Raw genomic sequence first — 24,088 nt, 5'->3', positions numbered from 1 at the left:
GCTGACTAGACTGATAAGAGCAACGATGGACGGTGTGCAGAACAGCGTAAGGATTTCGGGTGAGCTATCCAGTTCATTTGAATCTCGACGGAGACTACGACAAGGTGATGGACTTTCCTGCCTACTATTCAACATCGCCCTGGAAGGTGTTATGCGACGAGCCGGGCTCAACAGCCGGGGTACGATCTTCACGAAATCCAGCCAATTTGTATGTTTTGCGGATGACATGGATATTATTGCCAGAACATTTGGAACGGTGGCAGAACTGTACACCCGCCTGAAACGTGAAGCAGCAAAGGTCGGACTGGTGGTGAATGCGGCTAAGACAAAGTACATGCTGGTAGGTGGGACTGAGCGAGACAGGACAAGCCTTGGCAGCAATGTTACGATAGACGGGGATACTTTCGAGGTGGTAGAAGAATTCGTCTACCTCGGTTCCTTGCTAACGGCTGACAATAACGTGAGCCGTGAAATACGAAGGCGCATCATCAGTGGAAGTCGTGCCTACTATGGGCTCCAGAAGAAACTGCGGTCAAAAAAGATTCACCCCCGCACCAAATGTACCATGTACAAGACGTTAATAAGACCGGTGGTTCTCTACGGACACGAGACATGGACGATGCTCGAGGAGGACCTGCAAGCACTCGGAGTTTTCGAGCGACGGGTGCTAAGGACGATTTACGGCGAACCCAGCATCCAGAAGGTGGCCAAAGCCGGAAGGATACGGTGGGCAGGGCATGTTGCAAGAATGCCGGACAACAACCCTGCAAAGCTGGTGTTTGCAACTGATCCGGTTGGCACAAGAAGGCGTGGAGCGCAGAGAGCACGATGGGCGGACCAGGTGGAGCGTGATCTGGCGAGTGTTGGGCGTGACCGAGAATGGAGAGCTGCAGCTGCAAATCGAGTATTATGGCGGCAAATTGTTGATTCAGTATTATCATGAATTTGATGTGAACTAAATAAATGAATGAATGAACTGGCGCATCCAAGGGCGAATTGCGAACAATCAGCTGAATTAGAATGCCATGCGCTGGAATGGAGTTTGACGTGGGACATGTCAATCGTTTCCCAACGATTCTAGCGAAAGGGCAATAAGCAGTGCAGGAGATTCAACAGAAGTTTCGTGGAGTACAGCTATGTCTGCCAAAGCCCAACCAGCAGTCCTTGGATCTATTGCTATTAAACCCACCGATGGGCGGAAGTCAACCGGTCACCGGTCATGGAGCCTGTACTTCGTATCAGGAGGTTGCGATACACCGCTACCAGCAGTGTCATCAATCGCTGCCAATAGTGGTCCTCCGAATCCAATTCCGCCGTCCGACTTCTGCCCTCGGTCATACAGCTGTTCCATGGATCAACGCTCTGGCAACTCAACAACTCGCTACCAGATACATTGTTCGCAAAAACTCCCAATCTTTACGGGCGATCCTGTCAAGTGGCCGTTGTTTGCAAGCTGTTACCAAAACACGGTTATGCGGTTTCGCCAATGGCGAAAATTTAGTGTGTTTACAGCGAAGCCTTGAAGGCAATGAACTCGAGGCAGTGTGAAGTTTACAATGAAAATGCAAATGAAATAATGCAATACATTTGCAGCTAAAAGCAAACTCAAACATAAAAAAAACGAGTTTCGTTCAAGAGTCCCTGGCCAACAGCTAGGGAAGGACTTCAAATTCAACTATGCGAACCGAGACCAAAATTAGCGACGAAATAGGACTTGTGATTGGAAACTCGGTACGTGGAACTGCCGATCTCTAACTTCATTGGAAGCATCCGCATAATTTCCGATCAACGGAAGGACCGCGGGCTCGGCATTGTAGCGCTGCAGGAGGTTGCCAGAGCTGCGGCAACACACGAGAGCAGGGACCAGCTCCCATCGTGATGGACGGTATTCAGAAGCGCATGGTCGATTAGTGTCCGTTCGACGAAAGGATGTACAGGCCATGGATCAAGAGCCGATTCTTCAACTTCTGCTGAAGCAGCGCTCTCTCCGGAAGCATTGATGATGACAAGGACGCATTCTACGCGCAGCTTCCGTTTTACGCAGCGTTCATTGCCCATGCAACGACGTCAAGGTTATAGGAGGCCTAAATGCTCAGGTAAGCCAAGAGGATGAATTCAGACTGACGATTGGGAAGTTCAGTGCCCACTAGTTGACGAGAGAAAACGGTCAGCGACTTATCTATATAGCCGCTTCAAAGAATATGGCCATAACTACGTAGCACCTTTTTCCAGCACTACCTCCCTTATCGTTATACCTGGAGATTACCACAGAAGACGCAATCACAAATGGACGGAATTGAACCAACTCCTACGCTGAGGGAAGTTAAGGATGCTATTCACCAGCTCAAAACCAACAAAGCAGCTGGTAAGGATGGTATCGCAACTGAACTCATCAAGATGGACTCAGAAAAGTTGGCCACGTGTCTGCACCGGCTGATGGGCAGGATCTGGAAAACCGTACAGCTACCGGAGGAGTGGAAGGAAGGGGTAATCTGCCCCATTCACAAGAAAGGCGACTATTTGTAATGTGAGAACTTCAGGGCGATCACTATTTTGAATGCTGCCTACAGAGTGCTATCCCAGATCATCTTCCATCGTGTGTCACCTAAAACGGATGAGTTCGTGGGAAGTTATCTAGCCGGCTTCATCGACAGCTGGTCGACAACGGACCAGATCTCAACGCATCACCTGTTCATCGACTTCAAAGCGGCATACGACAGTATCGACCGCGCAGAGCTATGGAGAATCATGGACGAAAACGGCTTTCCTGGGAAGCTGACTAGACTGATTAAAGCAACGATGGACGGTGTGCAAAACTGCGTAAGGGTTTCGGGTGAACTATCCAGTTTATTCGAATCTCGCCGGAGACTGCGACAAGGTGACGGACTCTCATGCCTACTCTTCAATATCGCTCTTGAAGGTGTGATGCAACGAGCCGGGCTCAACAGCCGGGGAACGATTTTCACAAAATCCGGTCAATTTGTGTGCTTTGCGGACGACATGGACATTATTGCCAGAACATTTGGAACGGTGGCAGAGCTGTATATCCGCCTGAAACGCGAAGCAGCAAAGGTCGGACTGGTGGTGAATGCCTAAAAACAAAGTACATGCTGGTAGGCGGGACCGAAAACGACCGGATCCGTCTGGGTAGTAATGTTACGATAGACGGGGATACTTTCGAGGTGTTTGAGGAATTTGTTTACCGCGGATCCTTACTGACGGCTGACAACAACATCAAAATCAGCGGAGTCGGGCCTACTACGGGCTCCAGAAGAAACTGCGGTCGAAAAAGATTCTCCCACGCACCAAATGCACCATGTACAAAACGCTAATAAGCCCGGTGGTCCTTTACGGATACGAGACATGGACCATGCTCGAGGAGTACCTGCAAGCAACTGATCCGGTTGGCACAAGAAGGCTTGGAGCGCAGAGAGCACGATGGGCGGACCAGGTGGAGCGTGACCTGGCGAGCATTGGGCGCGACCGCTGATGGAGAGCGGCAGCCACAAACCGAGTATTGTGGCATACTATTGTTGATTATGTCTTGTCTTGAATGTGATGTTGAACTAATAAATGTATGTAATTGTTATGATGGGCTAAATGTCCATCGGATGAGAATCGGAGTAAAAGGAGATAAATGAATAGACGCATGTTTACACGTTGTGGGTCAGTTTCAGACTGCCGTTTATTTCCAGATTCGATAGTATACTCTGTTTCTCATTCAATACATCAATACATTTGAGACACGTTCACAGATGATTACAACAACTCCTTCACCCATTATGAGATTTTACAATAGTATTGTAAAACTAACACATAGTATACAATTTCAGAACTCTTCTGATCGAAGACATCTTTTTTTAAGACTTGAGCTGCTCACTCTAAATGTTTATAAAAACGAATAATTTTCATACTCATGTAAGAAAAATCAAGAACGTCCCTAGTAGGTTTTTTTTATGAAATAACATTATTGCTAATTATCACTTGTGTTGTAAGTCAAAACTCCGACTAATGCATACGATAATCTGCTGGCAGCCTCTGTTCACACCATAATCTCGTAGCCTTCTCACCCATCTCAGCATCTTCTCATTTTTGCATTTCTCATTTAATCCATGGCGGCTCATGTTCGGAAGTATAGTCCTATTGTTCATATCGGTGGTGATCCTCTTTCCACCCCAAAAAAAATCCATTGCAATGGTACGCTCAAAATAAAATGCAGACAAAAACAGAAACTCGCAAAATAGTTTGTCTGAACAAATCATTTGCTCAAGACACCGACAAAAAATGGTAAAATGGAGTTTTCTGTAAAATAGTGCGTTTTGCTTTATTTATGCTTTGTTGGAGAGCGTCACAAAAACGTTATCGTGAATTTGTTGCAAATAAAATAAAAATGTCAAAACAAATCACAGTGTACTATACGTAGTTGGTATATAAACAGAACTGTTGCGGGTCTCCAGTTAGCCTAGTGGTTAAGGCTATGGATCGCCAATCCGGAGACGGCGGGTTCGATTCCCGTTCCGGTCGGGAAAATTTTCTCGACTCCCTGGGCATAATGTATCATTGTACTTGCCTCACAATATACAAATTCATGCAATGGCAGGCAAAGAAAGCCCTTCAATTAATAACTGTGGAAGTGCTCTAAGAACACTAAGTTGAAGCGAGGCAGGCCAAGTCCCAGTGGGGACGTCGAGCCATAAAGAAGAAGAAGAAGAAGATATAAACAGAACGTATTCACACAAAAAGGTTTTGTCAAAAAACCACTAAACAGCTCTAATGAACCAAAATAAAATGTTCATACCAAAAAAATATTGAAAATCACTTCACGCAACTAAAAAGCTTTTGAACTATAGAATAACGTAGAAATAAAAATGACATAAAATATTCTCCTCCATGGAAGAAATAAAACATGCATAAGCGCATGCTGTGTCAAAAACTAGATTCAACTAAACCGACAGAATGTCGTAAAGTTGTAATCTTTTTTTTTTCGTGTACACTCCATCAAAAGCAAAAAACAGGCTATTGTGATAAAAAAAGGCCACGGCGTAATGATCATATACCACAAATTTTAGCCAAATGTGACCAAACACGACACAAAGTTTACACTCAATTACACAAACTGATTAAATGCACGCTTTTAACACTTATGACAAACAAGTTTTTTGGTAGCCTTATCATTTTGATGGACCAACAGATGGTTTTATTCTCGTTCGTCTCGCCGTGCCTCAGCATCTCATTCTTCCATTATTGCTTTTCATCCAGTATTGTTGTAAACTCGGCCATCGTAAAAACAGTAGTGGTCGTCTGCACCGCCACAAAAAAAAAAAATGTTTACCACAAAAATGCTTAGCAACAAATGGTGACAATAAAACAGAAATCTATAAATTCGTGAGCAGCAACAAATGATTTTATCAAAAAATACGATAAAATACGAAAAAGTCTCACAAAAAAGAATTTCTGCAAAAAAAGTACACCACTAAACATATAAAAATCCATTGCTAAAAATGGACAAAATTATAGCACTAAGCACCAAAACACATAAAAAAAACACAATAAACTTGGTCCACAATAAAAACATACTGTTCAAAATGCACGCGTAAATTTGCCACAAGAAATCATCTTTATCCTCGTTCGCCACTGTTATGATGGGCTAAATGTCCATCGGATGAGAATCGGAGTAAAAGGAGATAAATGAATAGACGCATGTTTACACGTTGTGGGTCAGTTTCAGACTGCCGTTTATTTCCAGATTCGATAGTATACTCTGTTTCTCTTTCAATACATCAATACATTTGAGACACGTTCACAGATGATTACAACTAGGGATGTAGTACCGGTAGTACCGGTATCGAAAATACCGGTATTACCGACCAATTTTTGGTACCGAAATACCGGTACTGACAGAACCTTGGTACCGGTATTTTCGGTACCGTAAAATCTATCCAGAAGTGCTGAACGGTCACTAGTATAACACATATGCAATGGCAATAAAGGAAAACATTTGAAACCAAGTACTTAGATAAACAAACATTTCATATCCCTTTCGGGACAGAGCGCGAAAAAATGAAGTTTCCATATTTTTTTTATTCATGTGTATTTTAACTTAAATGCTAATTCTACACTCAGTAGGTTCCATGATAATTGCTCAGCTTTAGCTCTCCAGAACTTTTAGATTTCCCAACAAAACAACGATTGTTATCCCTCGTTTGAAAGAACCACTCTTAATCTTTCGATTTCTAGCTTTGACTACTTAGATAAATGGAAATAATGCGACAGATAAAACTTTTTCATGGTTTACGGTATCTGTCCACTTTTTGTACAACTTGTTGTGGTACACCCCACATGCACCGTAAACGAATGTTTGTTTGCATACATACAAGTATAAGTAATGGTTCAATTACTAAAACAGTTTACAATAAAACACATAAAACACAGACTAAACAGAAGAAAAAATATGCAAACCTGTTGTTGCCCAACAGCAAAATTGTGCTGATTTGTCACGAAGGGGATATATGCAACCTTTCGGCAAATCCAAGATATCATAACAATGATAGGTTTAAAAAACGTTGAATTTTGGAAATAGATTTACTAGGTTAGAATAAAACTTGTTAGATTAGAGTTACTTGTTATTTGTTATGAATATGATAGCACCATCAAGGACAAAATATTTAAATTGTTTGCTGTCTTTACTCTTTACCTTGCAGCTATCTTACGGATAGTATATGTATATCTGATTTTGGTACATGTATGGTTGTTCCTGTTTCATTTTAGACTGACCAAGATGCTGCCTGTGAAACAGCACAGTAGTTAAACAATAGCTCCACAAACAGTTACATTCAACTCATTTCTATCTATCTTTTTATCTATCTATGTTTTTGTTTAATTTAGTATTTTCTGGTTAGCTTTTATGACACCCCTGAAAATCGGAATTCACAAATACCTGGTAAATTGTAGATTTTCTGTGTTAATAGATTACTCTTCATTCTAGTAGGAAATTTCCCAGTACCGGTATTTTACCGGTACTACCGGTACTGTAAGCCCCAGTACCGAAATACCGGTACTCACCAAAAGTGGTCGGTACTGCGACCCCTAATTACAACAATAATGTACGCAATTACAAATCGGCCAAGTTCTGATCGATGAACGGCACTTCTCCAACATTATCGACGTCTAGGTTTTGACACACTAACATCAGCACCAATCACTACCTGACGATAGTCAGGTGTGCCCAAAACATTCCGTCATCAAAAACGTACGGTACCGGTGACCGCCACGGTACTTCCAACCTAGAGTGACTGAAACAACTGGTCGACGAAAAGAATTGTTCAACGAGGAGTGCAGAGCGATTTTGGAGGGGAAAAATGTAGCGCGTGCTAATGCTTGTTAATACTGTAGCAAGGAACCCAGCATAACGTGGAACAATTCAACCAAACGCGAATACAGCAGACCAGTCTCTTTCGGAAGAAAAAGCATCACCTGGAAGAAGCGGACTACGAGGAGATGGATTTCCTGTGCCACGGAAAGTTCTGCACACGTAAGTTATATACCTAAGAAGGAGGACCTAGCAGTACTCAGAGTTTTCGAGCGACGGGTTTTAAGAACGATCTTTGGCGGTGTGAAGGAGAACAGTTTGTGGCGGAGAAGGATGAACCTCGAGCGCGTTGCACTCTGCCAGGGTTGTTGTCTGGCACTCTTGTAACATGCCCTGCCCATCGTATCCTTCTGGTTTGCCACCTTTTGGATTCTGGGTTCGCCGTAGACTCTACAGTAGTCTACGGCGAACACAGAATCCACAAGGTGGCCAAAACCAGAACGATACGATGGGCAGGGCATGTTACAAGAATGCCGGACAACAACCCTGGAGAGTTGGTGTTAGCTGCGGATCTAACGGATGAAATTAAGTTTATAATCTAGCGATCAATGGGAGTGAACAAGGATGAAGTTGGAGACCGGCAGTCGCAAACCGAGTATTGGGGCGTACTATTGTTAACCCTCATCGTGCATTGGGGTCATTATGACCCCGAAATGTACACTAGGTCAGCGAGGTGAGCGCAAGCTAATGCACGAAGAAGGTAAATTACGTCTCATCTTAAATGTTTTGTTGAACAAGCAAATGTATGTATGTATGTAATGTATGTGTGTCCAAATTACCAGAAACACCCAATCTACTCACTCTCCTATCCAGATATCTTACCTATTGGTCTAGTTCTTTGCTGTGGGCCGATTTCGAATTGCACCTGGAAGTCGGCGTGTTCACCCAGTCGGAAGCCAAAACCGAGCCGAGAGTCCGTTCCTGGAAGCGAAAGAAAAACCGAAAACAAACGTCAGAAACTTATGATTAGCTTCACTATTAAACATAGAGTCAGCACATAGACTGCTTCTATAGACTATAGTAATTGGAATCGGTGGCAGCGCGCGTCTGCCGAATGCAGCTCCTCCTCTCTTTATAAACGGAAACACAGCACCCACCGATCGGGCGCAGCACACCCATTCGTGCCGCGCCATTCATCGCAAAAGTGAGCAAGTGGCGGCGAGAGCGTGTGCCGGTGCTCCACTCCGATCCGCGATGGGGGTCACTTTCGATTTCTTTGGACTCACGATCATGGCGGCGATGGCCTCCGTTTTGTCTGATGCGCTTGTCTGCCTACCTAGGGGAGGGTGTTGCAGAATGCATCAAATCAAATAAACGTAAAGTTATCGATTTCTAGCAACATTTTATGTGTGTTTAATCTGAATCGGTTTGATTTTCTCTGTGATGTAGTTTTGATCTTGCAGTAAGTTTGTGCGATTTTCATTTATATTTAAGATTTTCCAACAACTTTTGCAAATTTGTAACCTATTCTGTGATTCTACGTATTCTATCATTTTACATCACACATAATATGTACATTCGAGTGGGTTATATGGAAAAATGGAAAATTGGATGACACCCCACCAGATCAAAGCTTTTTCGGTCCCATTTGGGGACCCAAATAACTGTGCAAAATTTGGGCACAATCGGTTATGCCAACATTTTGCGCATCGCGTTTGAAGTTTGTATGGGATTTTACATACTTTTTTTGCATTTCGCTCTTGAGAAGCTCGAACTTTTCTAAAACCATGCAACCAATAATGTGAAAACTTAGCCTAGGGTGTCCTGAAAAACTTTGTCGAAGACCACGAAGCGATCTGATGCTTATGAAAAAAGTTATAGCGTTGGCATTGCTTGCCAAAACATCATGATTTTGCTGCTATTGTTATTACCCGGGTAGACGAGAATATTTTTTTTTTTTTTTTTATCTGTATTAACGAGATTTTTAGCCCTAGGCTAGTTCATCTCGGGACCCACGCTTTACTTCCCTGCCGAGGGAAGAACTCACATTTTGCGAGTTTGTCGGGAGTGGGATTCGATCCCAGGTCCTCGGCGTGATAGTCAAGTGTTCTAACCATCACACCAGGTCCGCTCCACACGAGAATATTTAAATCATATCTCAAATCGAACATTTTTTGCTGTCATAGCTCGATGTGATTTTGATGTGTTATTCAAAAATCTAATGAATATCCCGCGAATAGCTCAAAGTGATATGATATCAGTTTTTGTTCTTGTCAAAATATCTGAAAATTTCTACATAAGAACAAGTTTAGCTCTTCTGCACGAAATGGAACACATACACCCATAGAGATGGCTCAATGTTAGTGAAATGCCATGTGCCCCTTTCTGAGCTGTGGAAACGAAGAACCGCATGCTCTTATTCCCATGTTATTTACAACAGCGAGCCACAGTTGAGTGGTAAGCATCGCCTCCTGTGAATCCTAAGGTCGTAGGTTCGATGCTGCATGTTGACATTTTTTTAATTTTTTTTTCTAAAAAAAAAATGACGAATCTTGTCTGCTATTGTATTGATCTTGTAATATCTTAACGAGCTATTATTGAGTAGCTCACCATATAAGATTTAGCTATTATTTCTGTTCTTTTACCTCTTATCTCAATCAAACCAATATCAGTCTTTGTTCTTCAGTAATTCAATCAATAATAACAGAATATGCTATTCATCAGATTTTTCTTACTACTCGGGAATTCCTTTACATGTTAAAACTTGCTTGCGGTTTGTTGAATATACACAACTAACATTTTTGCTGCATAAGAGTTTAATAGACACATTCCACGCGTCGCGTTTTGCGCGAGAACTAAACTTTTGCTTCCAAAAATGATTATGTTGTTAAATATATGCCAACCAGTATATCAGATTTGATTAGAAGATTCATTTTATGCTTTGTAAATGAAAATTGGAACTTTTTACTTCAAGAAATATCAAGAAATATAGCGTAACAAGACACCATCGCTAAAAAAATACAAATTTCGGCTTAACGTCAAGAAATTAGCTACTTTCTCGAAACATTTTTCAAAGTTTTAAGTACCATTCGAATAATTCACGTAATTATCTTTATTTTGGTGCAAAAATAATCAAAATTGACAGCTGGAGCACTGAAATATCGTTAAACGAAGTTCAAAATCCGCGGTGTAGAAATGCGTGGAATTTGTCAATTCGTCCAAAGGCGTTTATTTTATAAGCTGCTATGCAGCTACTTTTGTTAGTAGGGTAACTTTTTTTACAAGCATCGGATCGCTTAACGGTCTTCGACAAAGTTTTTCAGAACATCCTAGGCTACTATTCTACATTGTCGGTTAAAAAGTTCCAGGCCATCTTTTTTAACTTCTGACAAAAATGCAAAAAAAGTATGTAAAAAGAAAATCGTGTTAAGTACTGTTCCTTTGAATTCCACTAAGAATTTGCATCCTTTGACAGATACGTATTTCGAACTCAACTGTAAGGTCATCTTCAGTGTCTTGTACTTGACTCGACTCGAGTCCTTACAGTTGAGGTCGAAATACGTATCTGTCAAAGGATGCAAATTCTTAGTGGAATTCAAAGGAACAGCACTTAACACGATTTTCTTTTTACTTACAGATATTCCCCCAACAAGCCCAGGTTCATCATTAGCAAAAAAGTATGTTTTCCAATACAAAATCCTCAAATACTCAAATTTTACACAGATACGCAGGACCCAAAATGGAACCAAAAAAGCTTTGATCTGAGAAGACGGTTCCGATGACCCACGCTAATGTACATCTATCCAAGTTAATGGAGACGCATGGTCAGTGTTGCGAAATGAGCGAGTACTCACACAACTTGTCAAACTCACGAGTGAGTATGAGCAGTACACCTTAAACTCACCGTGAGTATTGCTCACATTTGAGTAAGCGCTGTACAACTCACACTCACTCGTGAGTATTGACGTGCAGATACTCACTCACGAGTATGCTTTACTCATATTCATACGGTAATCTAAAATGTATCTAAAGGCTTGGAATCCTATCAAACATTAAAATGGTATGTTTCATTGGGGCGAATGTATTGAATCAGTAGACAATGTTGCTTGTAAATAATTCTATTGTTTTTTTTTATTCTAGTGAATTGTATCTTACTGGTAGTTCTACTTAAGCGCTCCGTTAAGGGCGGTCCTGAAGAGGTCCCCTTTGAGCCCAACAGCTCAACGTGAGGGCTTTTGTTTGAACTCAAACCTCTTGTAGACAGAGATCAATCCCCTGAAATGGCTGTCATCCACATATAACTGGCGTGAAGCTAAAAATTTGGTGGTGGACGTGGTGCTGATTTGAATGGGCGGTTGCATTAAGCGCTTGTAAATATCTTGTAAAGAAAATTTCCCCCAAACATACTGCTACATTGGGTAACGGGTCAGTAAAGGTTGTGGGTTTCGGGCTTGATGGAGTATTTTATTCTACCTCTGAGGGGATACAATTTAGGTTACTTCACGATTTTTACGATTTTGACAAAATCACAACTCATTGTATCATATATTTATTATTCACATTGGTTAAGTGTTGAGGACAAGGAATTTGGACGACATAGCTCAAATTTTCTAGAGCACCCGATGTTGACAATGACCATACTCGTTGAACGGTTGTTTAAAACGGTGCTCTATAAAATATGAGCTATGTTATTTGAATTGTTGTCCTTAATATAGTATCAGAGCTAACTTTGTTATTAGTTTATTATCATATCGTATCATGTTATTGGGTTGTTATTGAGCATAAGGTTATATAATAACTAGCAATGTTATGGATATGTTATCAACACTAGCTTTGTTATTGATATATCATTATAACTTACTTTGTTATTATTGTTACATCATAACTTATGTTGCATTCGGATTGTTATCAATCTATATATATAAAAATGCAGTGGCATACGTGGGATAACTTGCGAACGGATGGTCCGATTTGGGTCGTCTGAGTTTTGTTCTGTTAGTTTTGACCCAAGGAAGGTTTATGAGACTAAAAACATGGGAAAATTGAGAGTTTTTTTAAATTCGGGTTTTTGTGCATTTTGAACGGGGACTTGGACTTGACTAGGGACTAGAAACGTCAAAAAAAACGCAGTAGGCAAGACAAAGTTTGCCGGGTACAGCTAGTAACTTATAAACAAAATTTGTTATTGAAATATTTTACAAATCCACTATTATTGAGTTGTTATTGTATCTATCAAAATATGTTATTGAATTGGTCTTCCAGGAACATATTTTTGTTATGATATTTGTTATTTTGCCGCTTATGACAGGCAAGTTCATAACATAACATGTTATGTTAATAACATAGAAATCACTCATTCCATCAGTCAGTTATTTTGCTAAAATAACGCATTTTCTTATGCTGTTGTTATTCCCTTCTGCTCGGGGCTGGAAACAGTGATTTTTTATGTTAGTGCAGGCGTGACATTCACATATAATTGAGTTCAGCGTTGTTTTAAATGGACGAAATGTATTTGCATGCTTGTGCGTCTTGTAAATTTAATAAAGAACACTAAACGTATTGAACAAATGTGTAAACGATCGTTTCTCAAATGCACGATAATTCGTACGACAAAGTTCGCTTCCGGACGTAGCAGATTGAAAGGCAGGCTGAAATTTCGTAAACGAGCCCGTTCGAGCCGGCTTCAAGAACTAACGCTTTCTTCAGGGGGTTGGCAGAGATAGCAATTAAGAAAATGTAATTTTACGGAATCGTATGGTGTGCTCGATTGGTTGCCGATTTGACATTGGATTTGACAGTTCGATAGCAACAGACCTGCTGCAAAGGCGCATATAGTGCTGAATTGCCATTTTAGCTGCTTATTGGTTACCTGCGTGTGATTACTGGCCATGTTACTGGTAGTAATTTGCTCGGCAGTTTTTTTTTTCTTTTTAGGTCCGAGGCTCATATAATTAGGGTGGTCCAACTTTATATGAAAAAAAAACTAAGACTTGAAAAAGCTCATGGGATTCCTTCAGAATTTGTTCCTTTTTTTATTCTTCAATCACTTTACCTAATTTACAGCTCTTTTGTCCTCTAGGGCACTGCGTGAGCGATTCCAATTGGAAGCTATACTTACACTTTGTACAGCTCCTAAATGTATTCTATTATAATTCCACTAGATCGAACTGGATTCCGTTGCGCTGCTTTCACTTTCTACACTATCATGGTAGAATGATGAGCACGAGGATGTTGATGTGTGGCTCTTGTTCCTTCTCCAGTCCGATTGGGGGTCCATTATGAGTTGCCGTTAGCCGATATCCAGGTGTCCGGGTCCGTTGGAGCATATGCTCTGAAGAGGGTCAGGTGCCAGCTGCTCTCGGGGGGAAGAGCAACTGACGAAAAATTGCAAGTGCCGGGCTGGGATCGAACCCATGACCATCCACTTATGAAGTGAACGTGTAGCACCGTGTAGCCACTACGCTACGGGCCCCGGCAATTTGTTCCTTTTGTCACCCATAAGATCCAATAAAGTTTTGTTTCAATTCTTTCAAGTCTAAAAACTTTTTTATGAAACATCCAGCAATTTGTGCTGATAGGGCACCAAGTTGTACCAGATTCTAGCAAAAAATTGCTTAAAAATCAACTATTCGTTTTGCTGGTTTTTGCTTTGCTGGATGCGTTTAGTGTGTAAGTTTCATGTTCGAAAGTTGAGTACTCAAGTAAATTTACTATTTTTTGTAAATTTTAAATTACTAACTGATCAAGTATTTAGTATGAGGAAAAACGTTACTTTTCCTTACGGAATAATAGAACGGACTATTTTTCCGCGCAGAAAAAACTACAGCTCTTTTAGATTTACAAGGCAGGCGTTACCAGTGTAAAACTTGTTTTCCTTACTTGCCTACTCAAGTAATTTTGAAGCGAAACCACTATTTGTCCATTATATGCCCTATCTTTTTGCACAGTAATAGAAACTAGCCATATAAGAAAAAACGATCAAATGTATGCAGAAAAGAAAAGTTTTAAATGTTTGGACCTAGGAGATGCTATAATTGACCCTACCATTTTTAATTTGAAGGTAGGTAAATATATGCCAAATATCTTTATTAAATACCGTAAAGTGACCCGACGTATGCGAAAAAAGTTATACCATTAACAAAGTGTGGTGAAATATAGAGATTTCCTATTTTTTTTATCTGTATTTACGAGATTTTTAGCCCTAGGCTAGTTCATCTCGGGACCCACTCATATTTTATGAGTATGTCGGGAGTGGGATTCGATCCCAGGTTCTCTCGGCGTGATAGTCAAGTGTTCTAACCATCACACCAGGTCCGCTCCACTATTTCCTAATTGATCATATTTATTACTTTGCATGCGTAGGTAAACAATAAGAGTTTTTAGCCTATGGTGCCAAAGCTCTCGAGCAGATCCACCTTTCCTCGAAAACTGTGCCTTGTATATAAATAATCACCATTGCAGTACAGAACAAACGAAAACATCATTTCAAACCAACAAAAATAACTTACTCACTAAACTCACCTTGAGTAAAATGAGTAACTCACGCGTGAGTAATGACGTCATACTCTCGCGTGAGTATTACTCACAAGTGAGTAGAATTAAGAAATTAACGGAAAACCATATTAAATGCGTATTATACATCATTCTGCCCTACTCATACGTGCTTGTGATATTTGTCGTCCGTCCGATATTATAGCAGCGTAATATCAGCAAACAGCAAACCATTCATCGCGGTGACCGGTTTTAACCATACCACCAAAGGAAGGGAGGAAGCTATTGATGAGATAATTGATGGCTCCGGTTACAACTGCGCGCAGGACGGAAAGATGTAGTCCGCAATCTTGTGTGACATCATACATACTTAGTTGTGCGAAGCATGTATGCAAGTGGGTTGTCCCGTTTAGCCGTCAGGGAAGAGGAAAAATATTAGATAAGAAATAATGCGGAAATCGTATGCAGTTTTCACGCACGATGCACTCTGTCCGGTGGAATAATATGAGAGGTTATGCTATTGCATTGCAACCAGTCATTCGTGTCATTACAATTTGCAGAATTTTAAGTGCCCGGTGATAAAAGATATTACAGGCCTAAGGTTGATCAGGTAGGGTATCCAGTTAGCCTAGTGGTTAAGGCTATGGATCGCCAATCCGGAGACGGCTGGTTCGATTCCCGTTCTGGTCGGGAAAATTTTCTCGACTGTCTGGGCATAGTGTATCATTGTACTTGCCTCACAATATACAAATTCATGCAATGGCAGGCAAAGAAAGTCCTTCAATTAATAACTGTGGAAGTGCTCCAAGAACACTAAGTTGAAGCGAGGCTGGCCAAGTCCCAGTAGGGACGTAGCCATAAAGAATTTTAAAAGTTTATAATTAAAAAAAAACAATTTTTTTAAAAAAATCTTTCATGATTTCTGAGAGCTCTTTCTGGGATTTCTACCACAGTTCTTTTCTGGATTTCCGTGAGTACCTCCCGATATTTCTTCAAGAAGTTTTTCGATATGCTTCCAAAGTTTCTCGCTGAATTCCTCCTGAAGTTCTCGAGATTTTTACCGATAGTTTTCCGTTATTTCTCTTGGTTTTCTCACGATATTTCACCCTTAGATGCTCTCACACAGTTCGAAAAAAACTTGTAAATTTATGACGGATCGAATGTAACAAAAGGACCCCGTCATATATGATGGAAATTTTTGTGCGACCTTGAAATTACATTTCAGATATCTGTTAGAAAATATAAAGAGAAATTGAGCTCCGAGCGAGAATCGAACTCAGATCCTTGGGGTGAGAGTAGCACGCCTGAGCTCTCTCGGCTATCTCAGCTTGTTGAAAAGCCGACAGTCAAAGTGAAACTGCTTCTACCATAATGCACGCATTCCCGACATGCTCCGGCTGCTGCAGAGAGTACTGAGAGAGACAACGAGGAAACCGCCACAGCTGCGAGCAGCCGTTCGTTTAGTTGATGACGGAGAGTGGCTGGCATGATTTATAGCAGATGCATGTAAATTTAAAGCGAATATGCTTTAATATCTGTAAACAAGCCGTCTGACCAACAGCGGGCTGCTCGGCTGATGTTAAATGTTGGTGATTTACATTTTTCTGCCGCAAACTTCAGTTGATCTTCAATTTACGTGCTGTTTAACTTTCATATTTTTTTGCTGTGCAGGATCCCCTGAGATTTTCGGAGTTCCTTCTTGGATGTCCTGAACTTTTCTTCTCGGGATTACTTTTAAACCTTTTTTCGAGATGTCTTATTTTTTCTCAAGTTTTCTTTGAAGTTCCTGTCGAGATTTCTTCCATAAGAATTTACGGAGTTTCTCACAATATTTCACTAGAATACCATCGAAGATTTCTCCAGGAATTTCTTATGTGGAGTTTTGCAAGTTATTCCAGGATACATTCTGGGGAAAATCCGTAGAAAAATCGCTCCAAGAACTTTGGGAGTACCTATTGAACAAATGCCTAAAGGAGTACCCGGATAAAAACTAACCATAGGGTGTTTGGTGAAAACCATTCCTGAACCATTCAGTGTACCAGCTACAATAAAGTGTATTGTAATGACATGGTTCGCTATACTATACATTTACATTGGATTTTTTGTAACAATATATCATACTGTTTTTCTTACGTTTCAACCATTCACTTTTCCGAAACATTATTTTTCCGTGAATTTTTAATTATTAATTCAGTTTAAGATTTTGTTGATGTTCATGACTTTTTTGATGCAAAGAAAAGGAAAGAGAAAAAAGTGAATGTAGTGTAATAGACGACCAAGTTAAAACATAATTAAAATAAGTGCATTCTCGTTAGCAATTTAATAACTAATGGTTTCCAGTGTAGTTGTTGGAACCAGTCGATATGAGTGTATCGCATCGCCCAATGTTGTTTTGAACGAAGCAGGACTGGCCGATGCGATGTGTTGAATGACGGTGGTGATGATGATGGTTTCGAATGAGTGAAAGGATGGGTTTTGAATGATGGACAGATGAATGGGTTTGAGCGAGATGAAGATACAAGGAAGTGTGTTGGCGAAAAAAGAAAAAAAGGGAAGCAGGAATGCATACGGTGAAGAAACGTGTCAGTCTATTGAAGAAATGTGTGAAGAACAGATGTTATTTACATTGCGTGCGGGATCCTGTGCAGGATGGTGTTTTCGGTTCGGAAGTGGAAAATTAGGAGAAATTGTGTATCAAACAGTTACGGGAGTGTGAGGTGTTTTCGGATACGACAGTGAATAAGTTGAAACATCAATAGGGTCCTAAAATTAAAGACGAAATCTCGCTTATATTGAATAATACGATCAAGCATGGTATTCTAATCGGAATTGTACTTTACTCGAACTTGAAAAACAAAGGAATAATGAGAAAATTCGAAATAAGTAAAATGGTACACCCCGTCCTTTTTTTACGTCCATGCTTGGCTAAGCGACAAAAAATTCTACCGCCAAGACAATGAGCATACTCAACATTTTTATATTTTTTAAAACATCTCCGTGATTAAGAGAAGTGTACAAAAATATAAAAATGTCTATTTTGATTGTAATTTTGGCAGTAGAATTTTATTTCGCTAAGCCAATAGTGGACGTAAAATAAGGTTTAGGTGTAAATTGTTCTACTTTGACATTTGAGGTCAACCTTGTGTGACTGAGCTCGACATTTTTCGCACTGGGATTTCAAAAATGTTCCTATCTGACACACGGTGAAAAAAATCACTCAAAGTATGCGTTATAAGCTAGGGACGAGACAAAAGGCTAAAAAAATAAAAATTATATACTTTCAACTACGGTTAATAAAAACGTCAAAAAATGAGTAAATATGTACTCTTGAACCATATATTGTGGTTTAAAACAAGAATCCCGATAGGACTTTAGGAGCCTATTTAAAGTCAATAACATGTTTAAATCAGTGGTAAACCAGATGTCCTAAGAACTACAGGTCCAAGCAGGGGTCCAAGAGATATGGCGGGCTAGGTGTGTAGAGTGTGATGAGAGAAATACGAATGTAGGCCAACCCGGAAAGATGCAGGTCAGATTACCGTAAATCAGTGGATGAGTACAACACTATTCTTTCAGTATTTGCCTTTAGGGGAGTTTTCTCCTCTTCTCTCATGTGAACTTGCCTTCGACCACAATTGAATCAAATGCGATTGACAAACTTTATCTTTGACGTAGAGCCATCTTTAACATATGGGCTGAACTGAACACTGAAATTACTTCTAATATAGGTTCGTCTGCGGGTTCGCTTTTTAACATAACTTATATTTGAATCGAACTTGACTTATATTTGAATCGACTTGACAGTTTTCTCATGAGTTGTTATGTATTTCAAACTTTAGTCAAACTGGTGCCTCAATATTGCAATAACGGTTAAGCACGCTGTAATGATACTTAAGTACCTCGTCACCCACTTCATGCAACTACATGAGTGGTCTAATAACACTTAGCGCGCTCGGCATAGTTCCATCATGCCGCTCAAAGTGTTGCCACAAATAATACAAAGTTTGCAAAACCCGGTTATCTGGCTGGTGGGGCATGGGATCCTAAGCTTCAACTGTTAATGCAGTCAGAGACTACTCAGACTTAGACGTGGGCGATCCTATATATGAAGGGTTATCCAAAACGTTCTGGAGAATTCCCAAAGCGCATTCTAATAAACCTAGTATGCCTAAGGTGCCATTGATAGGAGGAAAATGACAAGATAATATAACAATATATGGTTTATGTAATGTAAAACAATACAACATAACAAAAGAGAACCATTTGATTAAATGTATAACCAGTAGTGAAATTACAATTAAAAACAATTTATTTACGGTACATTTTATTGTTTGAAACCATTCATGTATTATACCATGAACGGTATATTTAAACCCACGTATCAGTATTTTGAACAATTCATTAACAATGAAATATATGGTTTTGCAAAAAAATATATATGGAGAAAAATATTTTTTTATATTGTTACGATACTTAACAACCTGTATAATATATTGTAAACATCTTCTTTACAATTCACGGTATGGTGTCTACATTACATCTTATTGTTTTTGTATTTTTATTTTTACAGTGGTGTTTATTGTAAAAATATGGTTCTAAATAGTACTGTTACAATACAACGTTCGGTTTTTCTACTGTATTTTTTTATTCGGGTACCTATCTCTGGATAATTTCCGGTAAAGATTCCGGGAAGAATTTGGTAATATTGCAGAAGGTAAAACAAATCTAAGGTAGATCACTTCAAGAAATCCAACACACCTACGAGAAACAGCCTGGCTCTGAAGTTATTACAGGGAAAACTTGGAAGAAATCTCGGGAGGAACTCCTGTCGAAAATTCTTGCAAAACTCCTATAGTATTTTTGCATATATGTAATTAGAACAAGAATATGTGTATGTATGATGAACTATGTTTTTCTTGTTATTTTGACTGTTGCAAATTCAATTTCATTGTTATTTCTACTGATCTTCACTATTAACTTCACATTTGCAAAAACAAAAACTATCGCCGGGTGCCATTGTGTTCGTATTTGTCACGCAATTGAAAATTGATTCAATCTCTGCTGAATGCCACTTTACCACCTATAGTCAACTTGTCCCAAATTGCTTGCTGCGCGGCACATTGCACCGCATCGCACCAATGATCTCGTTTGTTTGATGCTGATGAACCAATTGAATTGAATTGAGGAGCGAACGTAAACATTTGCCAGTTTGGCTTTTTTTCCTTATTCGACTCGACTTCAAAGCTGAACTCCATTTGGGAACGCGAAGACGGCGCGCACTTTCGGTTTCCATCAGTAATCAATCAAGTTTGTCTCCATGAGAGAAGCAGCAGAAAATAAAAATGAGTAATCCACATAGTGGTCATGAAAATTCTTTCGTAATTGATCGAGTGATAAATTTAATTTACTTATTTGCGAGACATGTGTTTTACGTTGCTATTAATATTGTTTTTTTTTGTAGATATAACACTATTTGTTGAATAATGTTTCGTTATTGATAAATTTCTCAGTCTATTTTGCATTTGTTTCATTCTTTTTGGTAAATTCATGAAGCATAGCGTATTTCAGGCCAAACATTTCAATAGGTCCTATCTGCATTTGAGAGGCTCTCTTTGTTCACTAAGGGGCGATTTCTTCACCCTGGCTTAAACGTTAAACCAGGTTTAACTATATGGGTAAGCCTGGCTTACCGGTTAAGCCGAGGTGAAGAAATCGGCCCTAAGTGAAGAAAGTCTTTCTCTTTCAATTATTGCAATGTAATGGTACACTTTTCAACTACTTTTGCAGTACAAATCAAAAGACGATTGTTTTGACCATCGTTCTATGCAAGGAGACAATCATAATTCAAATAAACAGCTGAGATATTAATGAAAGAGAGGGAAACCAAAGAGAGACTCTCTTCTGCAGATAGGACCATTAGATATGTTTGGCCTGATTTGTATTTGTTTTTGAGGAGGGATATTAACCTAATAGTCATTCGTCCCTATAAACCATGTATGAGTGCTAAGGCAGGTGTTCTTTGTAATGTAAAATTTCTGCAATCCCTTTTTTTTGTGTTGATTTTTTATTGTAATGCCATTTTGAAAAAATGTTATATTAATACTTTAGATAGCCTGCAATTCAGTTTCTCTAAATTCATTGTTGTTACTTTTCTGTATTATCAGAAGATACCATTCCGTTGACCTGAGAGATGAATTAACAATGCTAAATTATTGTCGATTTATGATATTCATTCTCCCAGTTTTTAAACTGACATCAAAACTTTTCAATGCCCGCCAGAGTTAAACTCACTTCACCTTTTGTACCCCATAACCGAGATGGATCCACCGTTCATGAAGTTCAATCTTTTTTATTTTCCGAGGTGTGCCCGCACTACTGTGCACAGGGAACAACAAAAAATGCTCAGATGTAAATATTGAACGCAATTAGATTATAGGCTAATTACGGCGCTGGCACAGTTTTACGGCGGCGATAGGTAAACGATTATGATCGATTAATTTGCTTTACGTAATAGGTAGGTAGGTGCACGGTAGTTCGATGAATGGATTGTTGGTGAACGATCGATCGATGCAAGATCGGTTGTAACGGTGATCTATTTCCAATTGCAGTTGGATTACAGCAGCTAGTTTAAATTACAAAGGAGCTACGATTAAGAATTTTTTTTTTATTGCTGAGAAATACAGAGTCTTACCTTTTTTGATTGGTGGAATATTAGAGTAGACTAGAGAGAGAATGGAAGGCAGCTCTTCAGGTATGATAAGTGCAGTTGCATCTGTAATAAGAATAATAAGAAATATATATGAGTATTGCTTACATTGGTTCATACCTAGATCGATTGTCTGAATCCAATACAGTACTAGAATTGTTAAAATTAGGACGAACCGAAACAGATATTTTTATACCCCAAGGTGTTCACAATAATTGCTTAGCTTGTGTTCAAGTTCAATGTATTCGAAATGCTTCCGAAAAACTTTTTCTTCCGCCTGAAAAATCTCTCAGCGGGTAGAATGGAAGCGTTTGATTTCAATCAATTATAAATTATGGTCATCTAGCGAAAGGCGGAAAACCTCGGAAGGCTGATGTATACATTTACATATAGGTGCAAACAATTTGAAGATCAAAGTCCAATTATTGCTCTGAGGATAATTTTCTTTCATGGTTTGTATTGAACAATTCCAATGCTTGTCATTTGTAGTGTGACAAAAGGACAAATTATGCTTGTTATGCATTGCTTTTGCTAGGATATTGAATTTGGTAAATTCTACTTCCTGAATTGAAAGAACTTTATCATGAAAGACATATAGAATGTTGCTTTTGTTTGGATTACACAATCCTATGCGGTAAGTTCAAGGGTATTCAGCATGCTGTAGGTTTAGTTCCCAATCGGTCCATGAAACTTTTAGTACATAATGGTAGTTTCATTGACTTACTCGGGCATACAGTATTTTCGTGCCTACCAAGTATGTATGCAAAATGTCCATTATCAGAGGATGTTCTCAGGTAATAACTGTGGAAGTTCTCGTAGAACCCTAAGCTGAAAAGCAGGTGTAGCCCCAGCGCAAACCGTCATTTTGTACTTCAGATTTGTGGTCTTCAAAAGTAGAGGGGTCGCTTCATTATTTCTCTACAAATAAGATTTTACATTTCTAAGGTTTATTGGAGGATATAAACCAGTTAGTATTGGGTGTATTGGGTGGCACCCCGAGCAAAGTTTGATAGCAAATTGAAAACTAATTTTGATGTTGTGATATTGCAAATTTTGATAACTCAGGTTGATGTCGTTTTGGTCGTTTTAACGGTTAAAACATCAAAAATGAGGCAGAAAAATGTTCCTGTGACAGCAAGTTGAAAACAATTCCTGCTATCGATGATAGCAAATTGATAACTGTTTTTTTTATCAGCGCAAGAAAAATAAAAAATCTTTCAATATAGAATTATTTGGTTGATATCATATCATAAGTGCAATAATATATAATTGCATTAATGATATATCCCTAGAATTACTTTACATAGTTTACTAAAAGATTTAAAACTATTCTAATACTAAATATTTACAATGATTTAAAATGACAGCAAACCGAAATCAAAATTTGAAATCAAATTAAGTAAATAAAGCCTGTATCCGCAATAATCGGGACACAGAAATACAGCTGCAACTCTGCAATAGATACATTGAAATTGCTCAAATTTTGTCTAATAACATCTTAAGATGTGTTCATTTCACCTACAAAATTTCATGTGAATCGGTGCAGTACTTTTTGTTGTAGCAACGAAAGAGTAGAATGTGCGCCATTGAATTTTGTACAGACCCCAGTTTTGCTTGTCAGTGCTGTAACTTTTGAATTTGGCAAAGGAAATTGCTGAAATTTTGAACACGAACCTCTCAATCTATATTTGTTGCATAGTCAAAATTTCGAAAAAATCGATACACTATCAACAATTTTATAGTCGAAACATGTATTGGGACTGAACGTGATTTTAGCCCCTCAGACAGCAGTTAGTCAGCACCCCTTATTGTTTCGATTGTACTATTGAAAGTACTTTACCAATAATCACCAAATTATGCAGGCATAGTATACACATAATAAACAAGCTTTTGTGAAAATTTCATAAAAATTGGCAAAGAAATTCAAAAGTTATGAATAGCTTTCAAACCATTTGATCAAAGTTGATGAAATTTTGCAAGAAAGTGTCTCTATTAGTATCATAACTGCTAACGAAATTTCATAATTATCATCACATAACTTTGAATTGTAGCGTAAAAGAACCATCTAGTATGCGAATGAAAATTGATCATGATTGTACAAAATGCTTAAAACCACGTCCACAGAGAAACAGACGTAACACTTGGAACAAATTTCATTAAAAAACATCGTCACGAAAACATAAGCGCTCAATGCTAAGCGTACTGTGTTTGGCCGGGCCGCCACTAGATGGCGGTAGTGAGCAAACGTCAAACAGAAGCAAAATCGATATCAGCGCCGCGAGTGGTCAATCGACCTACTACTGAATATTTGAATCAACCGTTAAAAAGGTGACCGATGAGAAGCAATGAGAGTGTGACGTCTGTTTCTCTGTGCCACGTCTGTTTGTTTTTCATCCACAATTGAAAGTAATACATCAATTTTTATGAAATTTGGCACAAATAATAATCAACACCCAAAGAGTTCTCAGTTAATTATTTGGCCAATTTTATCGATTCATTACAGAGCTACTGACGTACTTCTGTGTCCCGATTATTGCGGATACAGGCTTTATAAACTGATATCAAAATGTGATAGGGTATCG

At 39.2% G+C, this 24,088-nt stretch overlaps 1 protein-coding gene across 2 annotated transcripts in view; it reads right to left on the bottom strand.

The window, feature by feature from the left end:
* Window positions 1-24,088, bottom strand: part of LOC115265578 (uncharacterized) — a 115,931-nt gene that overhangs the window by 5,595 nt on the left and 86,248 nt on the right. For both annotated transcript variants that reach the window (XM_062849679.1, XM_062849680.1), the window contains exons 3-4: window positions 21,492-21,572; window positions 8,192-8,290 (exon numbers count right to left, since the gene is read on the bottom strand). In XM_062849679.1, coding sequence (XP_062705663.1) covers window positions 8,192-8,290; window positions 21,492-21,572 — 180 coding nt within the window. The remainder of the gene's footprint in view (window positions 1-8,191; window positions 8,291-21,491; window positions 21,573-24,088) is intronic.

The sequence above is a fragment of the Aedes albopictus genome, chromosome 2, assembly GCF_035046485.1.
Source record: "Aedes albopictus strain Foshan chromosome 2, AalbF5, whole genome shotgun sequence".
In the NCBI taxonomy this organism is placed as follows: domain Eukaryota; kingdom Metazoa; phylum Arthropoda; class Insecta; order Diptera; family Culicidae; genus Aedes; species Aedes albopictus.
Note: the sequence above shows the minus strand (reverse complement) of the source record. Positions and strands in the feature narration are given on the sequence as shown.